At 40.5% G+C, this 12,220-nt stretch overlaps 1 protein-coding gene across 1 annotated transcript; it reads left to right on the top strand.

The window, feature by feature from the left end:
- The first annotated feature begins 1,076 nt into the window (after nucleotides 1-1,076).
- On the top strand, nucleotides 1,077-12,065 carry si:dkey-42p14.3 (EF-hand calcium-binding domain-containing protein 10). The gene is made up of 4 exons (XM_034175816.1): nucleotides 1,077-1,229; nucleotides 9,473-9,637; nucleotides 11,752-11,842; nucleotides 11,945-12,065. The coding sequence occupies exons 1-4, from the start codon at nucleotides 1,130-1,132 to the stop codon at nucleotides 11,988-11,990; spliced, it is 402 nt and encodes a 133-aa protein (XP_034031707.1). The 5' UTR covers nucleotides 1,077-1,129; the 3' UTR covers nucleotides 11,991-12,065.
- Nucleotides 12,066-12,220: the final 155 nt, after the last annotated feature.

The raw sequence follows: 12,220 nt of genomic DNA, 5'->3' as shown, positions 1-12,220 counted from the left end.
TGCATTCCATTGTGCAAATTTGGCTCCATACATTCGGTACCACTGCACTCTGCGCACAAATGTGAAACACAAAACAAATCCACTGCGCTCTGCAGGCAAGGAGAGTTGTTAGGAGGAGGATGTGGTTATTTATTTTCTTTTTTTTTTCCGCTGCACTGAGGAAGTACAAGCGCGCGTGTACGAGTGTGTGCACGCGCACTCGAGCGGGATGGCACTTAGATTTAAAACTAACACGGCAAAGTTTGTGTTGCTGATGGAAGACGATTTGATAGAACTAATTGACAGTGCTAATTCTAACACACAAAACATCCACTCTGCTGTATGCCGTCTGGAGGCTTGAAAAGCTGACGGTGATTTTTTTTTTTCCTGGACTGAGGAACTGCATAGTCTTTTTATTTTTTTGTAAGTATGAACTCGGTGCACCATTACCGGACTACACGTCACAATTTGGACTTTTTAAGGTTCGTGTTGGACTTGAACAGCATTGGAATACCAAAATGTAAGTCCTTTTTCTGTTGTTTATAAATTAATAACATGTCAAATGACAAGGATCCATTTTAGCTGTTAAATAAAACAAATAATGTTACTACATTCTTTCAATGGTACAATGGTATTTCATGAGGTGAAAGCTGGAACGAGGCGAAGCCGAGACGAATTTGAACCATGCCATTGAACTCATAAACATTCATTATTTGTATAATATCCATACGGTGTAATTCCAATATACGATAAATAGTTATACCTAACTTCATGTGTATAAGTATACCTATATAGGCGTCTAAGATCGGATATAAATATATGAAAATATGGTGTAATAAGTTACAACATACGATAAAAAAAATATGCCTAGTAAATAGGTAATGGCGATAGTTCCAAGGTACAACAAATAGGTATGATTAGTTCCAAGATAAATAAATATACGTAAATATATTCATAAAAAGTTGGAACCGATAAGGCGTATTAATTTCAATATTTTAATTGAGTATACCTAAATAAAAAGTGTTGCTCCAGGCAAAGTGTAAAATACTTCGGTTTGGTAAGAATTATTCCAAATGTGTGCCTGGTTGTGCGCGCGCGTCTCACGACGGGCGTCGTATCTTAGCAACAGAGTGAAACCACGGAAGGAGAGATGGCGACCCCTGAAGAAAGTAACGCAGAATATCTGAGAAAACACCAAATTGTGGACCTAATGCAAAACCTGACCAGCATGCTGCTGTTTTACCGACCAGGTTAGTCTCAGTTTCTCACTATAGAAAAACCATCTCGTATAACTTTGTGGTGATGACTGCTTTAAGAAGTGTGACGTAATGCGTCCGTGACACCTGAGCTGGATCGACATTTCTTTTCAGAATATCTGTTTGTGCTTTGAAGAGCAATCTGAGTGCAAAGACTTTTTGGATTCATATATAAATAAAATACATCAGTTTAGTGAAATAAACTTAGCTTCTACCTGTAGTACTGAACGCCACAGTAGTGCACAAAAACATTGTAAATACGAATACAGAAATATTTAAATTAGTAACATTGTAAAAAAAAAAAAAAAAGTATCTACAGTTTGCCAGTCAGATGTAAGCCATTTTTTATTTTTAATTTTTTTTATTTTCACTAAATTCAAAGAAATGCAGATGGGGCAGAGATGACTGCAGCACTCAGTGCCAGAATAGAGAACAGCGGCACTGACACTTACGGAAAAGTAACATGCTAGGCTATTGTCATTCCAGTATTTTTTTTTTCCCCCTCCTAGCAACCATTTGTGTAGAACCGGTGTCACCGCCCTGCCTTCACTGCATGTGCGTCATTTCGGAACGTTATAGTCATTTCTGAGCGCCAGTAGCGGCACACCGATTATCACCTTGTTTCTGCTTAAAACTGCACTCCAGTCATCATCTATCTCTGCGGCAGAAATCTGAACCTTTTGTACAACAATCATTTCCACATAAATTCAGCATTATTTCATAATAAAAGACGAGGGACCAATCAGAGCGCCAACAGCAGCACGTTTGAGTCTGGCGTGCTGTCACGCACAAAGGAGGAATTGCATGTTATTCATGAAAATTCGGAGCTCGTACATGTAACGCCTCGTACATGTGTCGCTACAACCATTTGCACATATAAGTGGCAGAAAGACAGAGAGTGCCCTGTGAGAGCCCATTCGGTCCCTTTCGCGACATGTGTTGGCCAAATTCCAGGTGACACACACGAACATCTAATATGTTCGCGGAGCACTTAGGAAATATATGGCCATTCACGATGTTAGCATGAAAACAGTGAGCAGGCAAACACTTTCGAGCTGGCTGTGAAATTTATCTAAGTGCCTCCACAACTGTGGCATTGCCAAGTACACATGTGGTATGCCAGAGTGTTGGCTCCCCCCACAACACGTGTGCGTGTGTTTCACGCACTCCCCCTGCTGTCCCTCTGCAACACGTGGCGTGTGTGCGGTTCGCGCTCCCCCACAGGCATGGCACCTCTCATCTTATCACAGAGTGACACTGTGGTCTGTGCGCTCAATGGACAGGAGGCATGCCTGGCTGCCAACAGCAGCAGATGTTGATATCTCTGGTCCAGGACGTCACAGCTGCAGAACACGTACCATGTTTTGACGAACAGGACCTTACAACATCTCCACCATGACATACGTGTGTGTGTTTCCTGTCCTCATGTGGAAATATATAAAAACATACTGTTTTTGCGATGGCCTAGAGAGCGTCCACAGCGTGCACATTGACAGGCTGTCCCAGCTGAAATGGACCGTCAGTTTATGTGGACTTGCAGCAGGCGATCTGAATGTCACATATGTCTGATAGGACACGTGTGTCGGGCCAGACACATTCGCAGGCCCGGCCCTACATGTGTGTCCTGTGAGCAGCGTGCCGCAGGACTATATGACAAGCCAACAGTGCAACAAATATGCCACTTTCAGTAACGTATCAGCAGAAGTACACCGTAACAATCGCCGTTTGGTCAGTTATCACTGCGTGTTTTTCTCTTTTTTGAAAAAATATTATTATATATATTATTAAAAAGTCTATCTCCTTGTTAATTTTAGCCATTTTACACTGCTGTTATAAGATAGTCATTGTAGTGCAGTGCTAAAGTTTACATCTGGTAATCAGAGCTTTTGTAAATTGCATGTTCAAATCCCGTGAGTGGCATATTTTCTATTTAACCAGGGTTATTTAACCGTGGGGTTCTGTATTGCGTCCCCTTTTATTTATTATTTATATCAACCCAGTGATATTCACTAATTATACAGCTGGTTTTTACTTTTCTTCACATCAGTGGCGTGATGTGGTGCAACACGTCCTAGCTGCTCACACTGTGTTCGTGTGTACGCACAATGGTTCATGATTCCCCTTTTCGTGTTTGGTTCGCGGAATATATTCCGGTTTCTGCATCTTTCATGTTATGTGTGATGGGGTCCTAAACAACAGCTGTCTGAAGTCTGCCTATATTTATATATTTATTGCCTTTATTTATATATTTCAGCCCTCAGCCGCGGACATATTGTTGCTACGTCATCACGAGAATGGCACCTGCTGATTGAAGCTCAAATCAAATGTAAACACGGCGGAGGTCGAGCTGTTTTCGGACAATTTTTTTTCTAGTGTGGAGCTTTTTTTTTTCAGCCTTATGGTTTTGAGCCTTATTTAGACCACAATGAGGAAGACTAAACCTTGGAGGAAAACCTTCAGTCTGACAACAGTGATGATATCAGAATTTAGAACACAGAATTGTGATTATAAAATAAATAAAAATAAATAAATAATGCAGGCAATTTCAGCATGCAGGAGATGATAAACTTTTTTCCCAGCGCTGTGGTCATAATCAACTGATATTTTTTTTAAGTTTGTTTTACTATCCTTGACATCAGAAAAAAGTGATGAGGAAGTGTGGATTTTTTTTTATTTAGTTTTTTTTTTCTTAGAAAAAAGGTACATACATTTCAAATCTGAAAAATGACACAAGGGGCTGCAAATATCACTTATGTTTAAAATAAATATTGTTTCCTTCTTGAATACAGTTAATGTAGTCTTACCTGTCCGTTTCAGTGAGATCATCTGAAAACGTATCCACCTTTACAAAACGACATCTGAAAATAGTTTAATTCCTTCTGTCTTGGCTGAATAAAAGTCCATTTGTCACACGCAAGTTTGGTGCCAGATTACAGCGCCATCTGTAATCCCTTATTGCGGCTGATGGATCGAGTCTCTGGTGTTAACAAGCCGCTTTGCACTGCAAGTTAAAAGACTGCCAGAGTCCCTCATCTGCTCATAATGTCTCAGTCTGCACGCAAAATTATGCCATGATCCACAACACAATAAAATAATCTGAAAATACGCAGTTTTGCCTCCGTGTCAAGTGAAGAAGCTGCGGACACCGTCCATGCGCACTCTTCAATATAAGTGTTTCCACCTGCCAATCAAAAGGATTGTGCTGATGAGAATTAACCGTTCTCACACCGAAAACACGGTGCAGCTCCAACCCACACCACTCGGTGGAAACAGGGCTGTTAGTAGCCTGTAAAAATACAGAAATTAATCCATAAATTAATGAGGCTATTAAGATAATGGTTCTCGTGCTGATGTCACTTCCTCCTCTTTCTCCAGTGTTGTGAGTCGCCAGGAAGTTCCTGTTTTTTTGTGGCGTGCAGTTCAAAATCCGAATATTTATCTCTTCAGTAACTGTGCACCAATCAATCAATCAATCAGTTTTTTTATATAGCGCCAATTCACAACAAACAGTTGCCCCAAGGCGCTTTATATTGTAAGGCAAGGCCATACAATAATTATGTAAAACCCCAACGGTCAAAACGACCCCCTGTGAGCAAGCACTTGGCTACAGTGGGAAGGAAAAACTCCCTTTTAACAGGAAGAAACCTCCAGCAGAACCAGGCTCAGGGAGGGGCAGTCTTCTGCTGGGACTGGTTGGGGCTGAGGGAGAGAACCAGGAAAAAGACATGCTGTGGAGGGGAGCAGAGATCGATCACTAATGATTAAATGCAGAGTGGTGCATACAGAGCAAAAAGAGAAAGAAACAGTGCATCATGGGAACCCCCCAGCAGTCTACGTCTATAGCAGCATAACTAAGGGATGGTTCAGGGTCACCTGATCCAGCCCTAACTATAAGCTTTAGCAAAAAGGAAAGTTTTAAGCCTAATCTTAAAAGTAGAGAGGGTGTCTGTCTCCCTGATCTGAATTGGGAGCTGGTTCCACAGGAGAGGAGCCTGAAAGCTGAAGGCTCTGCCTCCCATTCTACTCTTACAAACCCTAGGAACTACAAGTAAGCCTGCAGTCTGAGAGCGAAGCGCTCTATTGGGGTGATATGGTACTATGAGGTCCCTAAGATAAGATGGGACCTGATTATTCAAAACCTTATAAGTAAGAAGAAGAATTTTAAATTCTATTCTAGAATTAACAGGAAGCCAATGAAGAGAGGCCAATATGGGTGAGATATGCTCTCTCCTTCTAGTCCCCGTCAGTACTCTAGCTGCAGCATTTTGAATTAACTGAAGGCTTTTTAGGGAACTTTTAGGACAACCTGATAATAATGAATTACAATAGTCCAGCCTAGAGGAAATAAATGCATGAATTAGTTTTTCAGCATCACTCTGAGACAAGACCTTTCTGATTTTAGAGATATTGCGTAAATGCAAAAAAGCAGTCCTACATATTTGTTTAATATGCGCTTTGAATGACATATCCTGATCAAAAATGACTCCAAGATTTCTCACAGTATTACTAGAGGTCAGGGTAATGCCATCCAGAGTAAGGATCTGGTTAGACACCATGTTTCTAAGATTTGTGGGGCCAAGTACAATAACTTCAGTTTTATCTGAGTTTAAAAGCAGGAAATTAGAGGTCATCCATGTCTTTATGTCTGTAAGACAATCCTGCAGTTTAGCTAATTGGTGTGTGTCCTCTGGCTTCATGGATAGATAAAGCTGGGTATCATCTGCGTAACAATGAAAATTTAAGCAATACTGTCTAATAATACTGCCTAAGGGAAGCATGTATAAAGTGAATAAAATTGGTCCTAGCACAGAACCTTGTGGAACTCCATAATTAACTTTAGTCTGTGAAGAAGATTCCCCATTTACATGAACAAATTGTAATCTATTAGACAAATATGATTCAAACCACCGCAGCGCAGTGCCTTTAATACCTATGGCATGCTCTAATCTCTGTAATAAAATTTTATGGTCAACAGTATCAAAAGCAGCACTGAGGTCTAACAGAACAAGCACAGAGATGAGTCCACTGTCTGAGGCCATAAGAAGATCATTTGTAACCTTCACTAATGCTGTTTCTGTACTATGATGAATTCTAAAACCTGACTGAAACTCTTCAAATAGACCATTCCTCTGCAGATGATCAGTTAGCTGTTTTACAACTACCCTTTCAAGAATTTTTGAGAGAAAAGGAAGGTTGGAGATTGGCCTATAATTAGCTAAGATAGCTGGGTCAAGTGATGGCTTTTTAAGTAATGGTTTAATTACTGCCACCTTAAAAGCCTGTGGTACATAGCCAACTAACAAAGATAGATTGATCATATTTAAGATCGAAGCATTAAATAATGGTAGGGCTTCCTTGAGCAGCCTGGTAGGAATGGGGTCTAATAAACATGTTGATGGTTTGGATGAAGTAACTAATGAAAATAACTCAGAACAATCGGAGAGAAAGAGTCTAACCAAATACCGGCATCACTGAAAGCAGCCAAAGATAACGATACGTCTTTGGGATGGTTATGAGTAATTTTTTCTCTAATAGTTAAAATTTTGTTAGCAAAGAAAGTCATGAAGTCATTACTAGTTAAAGTTAATGGAATACTCAGCTCAATAGAGCTCTGACTCTTTGTCAGCCTGGCTACAGTGCTGAAAAGAAACCTGGAGTTGTTCTTATTTTCTTCAATTAGTGATGAGTAGAAAGATGTCCTAGCTTTACGGAGGGCTTTTTTATAGAGCAACAGACTCTTTTTCCAGGCTAAGTGAAGATCTTCTAAATTAGTGAGACGCCATTTCCTCTCCAACTTACGGGTTATCTGCTTTAAGCTACGAGTTTGTGAGTTATACCACGGAGTCAGACACTTCTGATTTAAAGCTCTCTTTTTCAGAGGAGCTACAGCATCCAAAGTTGTCTTCAATGAGGATGTAAAACTATTGACAAGATACTCTATCTCCCTTACAGAGTTTAGGTAGCTACTCTGCACTGTGTTGGTATATGGCATTAGAGAACATAAAGAAGGAATCATATCCTTAAACCTAGTTACAGCGCTTTCTGAAAGACTTCTAGTGTAATGAAACTTATTCCCCACTGCTGGGTAGTCCATCAGAGTAAATGTAAATGTTATTAAGAAATGATCAGACAGAAGGGAGTTTTCAGGGAATACTGTTAAGTCTTCTATTTCCATACCATAAGTCAGAACAAGATCTAAGATATGATTAAAGTGGTGGGTGGACTCATTTTCTTTTTGAGCAAAGCCAATAGAGTCTAATAATAGATTAAATGCAGTGTTGAGGCTGTCATTCTCAGCATCTGTGTGGATGTTAAAATCGCCCACTATAATTATCTTATCTGAGCTAAGCACTAAGTCAGACAAAAGGTCTGAAAATTCACAGAGAAACTCACAGTAACGACCAGGTGGACGATAGATAATAACAAATAAAACTGGTTTTTGGGACTTCCAATTTGGATGGACAAGACTAAGAGACAAGCTTTCAAATGAATTAAAGCTCTGTCTGGGTTTTTGATTAATTAATAAGCTGGAATGGAAGATTGCTGCTAATCCTCCGCCCCGGCCCGTGCTACGAGCATTCTGACAGTTAGTGTGACTCGGGGGTGTTGACTCATTTAAACTAACATATTCATCCTGCTGTAACCAGGTTTCTGTTAGGCAGAATAAATCAATATGTTGATCAATTATTATATCATTTACCAACAGGGACTTAGAAGAGAGAGACCTAATGTTTAATAGACCACATTTAACTGTTTTAGTCTGTGGTGCAGTTGAAGGTGCTATATTATTTTTTCTTTTTGAATTTTTATGCTTAAATAGATTTTTGCTGGTTATTGGTAGTCTGGGAGCAGGCACCGTCTCTACGGGGATGGGGTAATGAGGGGATGGCAGGGGGAGAGAAGCTGCAGAGAGTTGTGTAAGACTACAACTCTGCTTCCTGGTCCCAACCCTGGATAGTCACGGTTTGGAGGATTTAAGAAAATTGGCCAGATTTCTAGAAATGAGAGCTGCTCCATCCAAAGTGGGATGGATGCCGTCTCTCCTAACAAGACCAGGTTTTCCCCAGAAACTTTGCCAATTATCTATGAAGCCCACCTCATTTTTTGGACACCACTCAGACAGCCAGCAATTCAAGGAGAACATGCGGCTAAACATGTCACTCCCGGTCCGATTGGGGAGGGGCCCAGAGAAAACTACAGAGTCCGACATTGTTTTTGCAAAGTTACACACCGATTTAATGTTAATTTTAGTGACCTCCGATTGGCGTAACCGGGTGTCATTACTGCTGACGTGAATTACAATCTTACCAAATTTACGCTTAGCCTTAGCCAGCAGTTTCAAATTTCCTTCAATGTCGCCTGCTCTGGCCCCCGGAAGACAATTGACTATGGTTGCTGGTGTCGCTAACTTCACATTTCTCAAAACAGAGTCGCCAATAACCAGAGTTTGATCCTCGGCAGGTGTGTCGTCGAGTGGGGAAAAACGGTTAGAGATGTGAACGGTTTGGCGGTGTACACGGGGCTTCTGTTTAGGGCTACGCTTCCTCCTCACAGTCACCCAGTCAGCCTGCTTTCCCGGCTGCTCGGGATCTGCCAGGGGGGAACTAACGGCGGCTAAGCTACCTTGGTCCGCACCGACTACAGGGGCCTGGCTAGCTGTAGAATTTTCCACGGTGCGGAGCCGAGTCTCCAATTCGCCCAGCCTGGCCTCCAAAGCTACGAATAAGCTACACTTATTACAAGTACCGTTACTGCTAAAGGAGGCCGAGGAATAACTAAACATTTCACACCCAGAGCAGAAAAGTGCGGGAGAGACAGGAGAAGCCGCCATGCTAAATCGGCTAAGAGCTAGTAGCTACGCTAAGCTAGCGGATTCCTAAAAACACGCAAAGTGAATAATGTGTAAATAATTTAGAGGTGATTCAGCAGAAGGAGTGCTTTAGTTAAGGCACGTAAAGATTACACTGGGAAACAAATCGTAATCTAGATAACTAGATCAATCTAACTGCACAGATTAAACAGCTAACAGATACAGAAAAACACCGCTGTGCTCCGGAACAGGAAGTGATACAATACCGCAGTGAGAGCCAACCACCAGTAGAGGCAAGCAAGAGCCAGGAAAGGATAAATTTCAAACTGTTGTCTTAAATACTCAAAAAACATTACATGTCGTCTCACCTACACTTTAAGCACACAATTATTGCTTTACTGATGTGCGCACTGATTGATTCTTTCAGATGATCCCAGAGAGTTTCTTATTGAGCAACTAGAGCAGCTGAAGATTTCTCAGCAGAGTGGTGGGAAAGGGCCAAGTCTCTTTGACAGCTCCAACATCGATGCCCTGTTCAGAATGCTGGATCCTACAAATCAAAAATACATCACTTTTGCTCAGTACAAATCAGGTGGGATACACAGGACTCTGACATCTTTGGCAGCTTTCTTTTGCAGAAGTAGGCCTACTGGAAACTGCATAACTTTCAATAGAATTATGTTCAGGAGTTCGTGTGGAATTATTGGAATACAACAAAAAACATTATTATTAGACTGTTACTTTTGGAGTAATGGTCTTTCTGTATTAGAATCCAAAATCATACTGTAAGGTAATGTTTTAAAATGTGTAAAAAAATAAATATACCATATAAATGTATACATTGAATAATTTAAAAGGAACAATATTGCATGCACACAATTAAAAACAAATAGGAAACTCTCATCATCACACATTTTAATTTGCCCATCGATAACAAGCATGGGTGGCTTTGGTGTTGACCAGACCTAGGCTTTGGAAATGAGAGAAATTAACAAACAAGTTCATTTTAATAAGATACATGTCACTTCAAAACCACACATATGTTGAGAGCAAATGAGAGAGAAGGAAGGTTTACTTCAGGTACATTCATATAAAGTCCTTCCTGCAGGGTTGTGTCAGGTTATGACTGTGTATTAAGAGTTTTAGAACATAACTGCTATCAAATAGTCAGAGAATAATGGTTTATTTCATTTGCAAATTTCTGTGCAGAAAAAACCCATTTACTCTGTACCTCATTCAACTATCTCCCTTTCTTTCTTTTTGTTTGGCACCTAAATTAATACATCATCCTTTCCATTGGGTAGTGTGGAGTTATGAAAGTGTTATTTGAATTTTAGAAAGTAACCACTGTTAAAAAGTGAAAGTAATGGTTTATTTCCCTGATTTACAGTAGTACATTTCTGTGTGGTAATGGTCTGTCTCTCTCACTGACAGCCACACCTGCTGCTAATCCATCATCAATCCTAATGCTGTGTTTACACATAGGCAAGACACGTTATGACTGTCATATTTGCGTCATTCTTGGCACATTCCTGACATTCTTAACATGACTTAACGCATTTGAATAGGTTTCTTAATAGTGCGTGCTGGTGCGTGATATTCGTGACGTTCGTGGACCATGTTTTTGGCTGTCAAAAAATCTTCCACGAATGCCACGCACCACCCTCATTTCGCCTCATGTCGTGGAGGTCACAACTGAGCGTGTTGATCCATCTTGATTAGTGGTGATCCTTAATAGAGCATTACAGCGTTCTTCTCTGACATGCGTACAATTAAACCCTGCTGCACCGTATTCAGTTTCATTGCTGCAGTATGCTGAAGAATTATAGTGACGCCAAGTTGGCTAAAAGTTTTGTTCCAATGCTCCTCAGCGCGCTCCTGCAGGTGTTCCACCTGCTGCATGTACCTGATGTGTGGGAAAACGTGCAAGACGAGAGCCGTGTAGAGCCACACATCTGCCTCTCTCCATCTCCTCTTCCTCTCTGCGCCACTCCATGGCACAGAGCCCAACTAAGCATGCAGTCACAAAGTTCTTCTACTGTGGATTTTGAGGAGCAAACTGAAGCGATCTGAATTGTTCAGCAGCTGATGGATGAATATGGGTGTGTGTGTGTGTGTGTGGAGACAATTCGCCTCATTCACAATGTAACAGAACTTAACAATGCACTGTTACGCATGATTGCACGTAACTGCTCGCAACAATGCGGAGCATTATTCTTGACCGTGCATAATGGTTCCTGATAATTCTCCAGCAACATGTGCCATTAATCGTAACACATGGTAACAGATTGCAGCAGTTCCTGAGGAGACCTGATGCCTCTGCCCAGAATCATCACATTCGTGATCAGTGGCCAAGAATGTATATTTCGTGGCATTCGTGACTTGCCGTCATTATGTGTAAACGCAGCTTAACATCTGGTAACCAGTCAGCATGTGGCAGACTGGAACAGGGGATATTACATAGACAAAATGAAATGGCTTTTTGATTGATCTGCATCAAAGTTCCTCATATGAAAAGAGTTTATTTACACGCTCTTTTAATTTTCTGAACGCATCTGTCTTTCTCTGTTTGTCTATTCACTCACTGCATTTTACACGATACATATCTAAGCTTTTCCAAAGGTGAGGCTTTTGATGTATGCAAATTGTTGAAGTTTGTATTTTATTATATCCTGATTCTAAAACAATCACTTTCTTTTTCCACAGTACTGACATCTTTGGGTGTAAAAGATTTCAATGAATGTCCTGAAGGTGTAAATGAAGATAAAATTTCATACGAGACCTTCAAAACAGAAGTGTAAGAGAAGCATGAAGTCAAAACAGCACTAAATGAACAAATCAATAAAAATCATTTTCCAATTGTTGCAATGTGAACATATTAGACTGTTTTCCCCTGCAGGTTGGAAGCCCTGCAGAGAGCCTCAGCAACATACACTCAGCCGTAAAGATCCTTTATTTTTTGGAGGTTAAGTCACACCAGGGTATAAGCAACACTTGCTAAAAAATGGCTCTTGAATAGGGAAAAAAAACCATACACACATACATATACATATATAAATACACACACATATATATATACACATACATACGTATATACACATACATATATACACATACATACATACATACACATATACATACATATACATATACATACACATACATACACATACAT

This window comes from Thalassophryne amazonica, chromosome 8, assembly GCF_902500255.1.
Source record: "Thalassophryne amazonica chromosome 8, fThaAma1.1, whole genome shotgun sequence".
Taxonomy (NCBI): domain Eukaryota; kingdom Metazoa; phylum Chordata; class Actinopteri; order Batrachoidiformes; family Batrachoididae; genus Thalassophryne; species Thalassophryne amazonica.
This window is presented reverse-complemented; position numbering and strand designations above follow the sequence as displayed.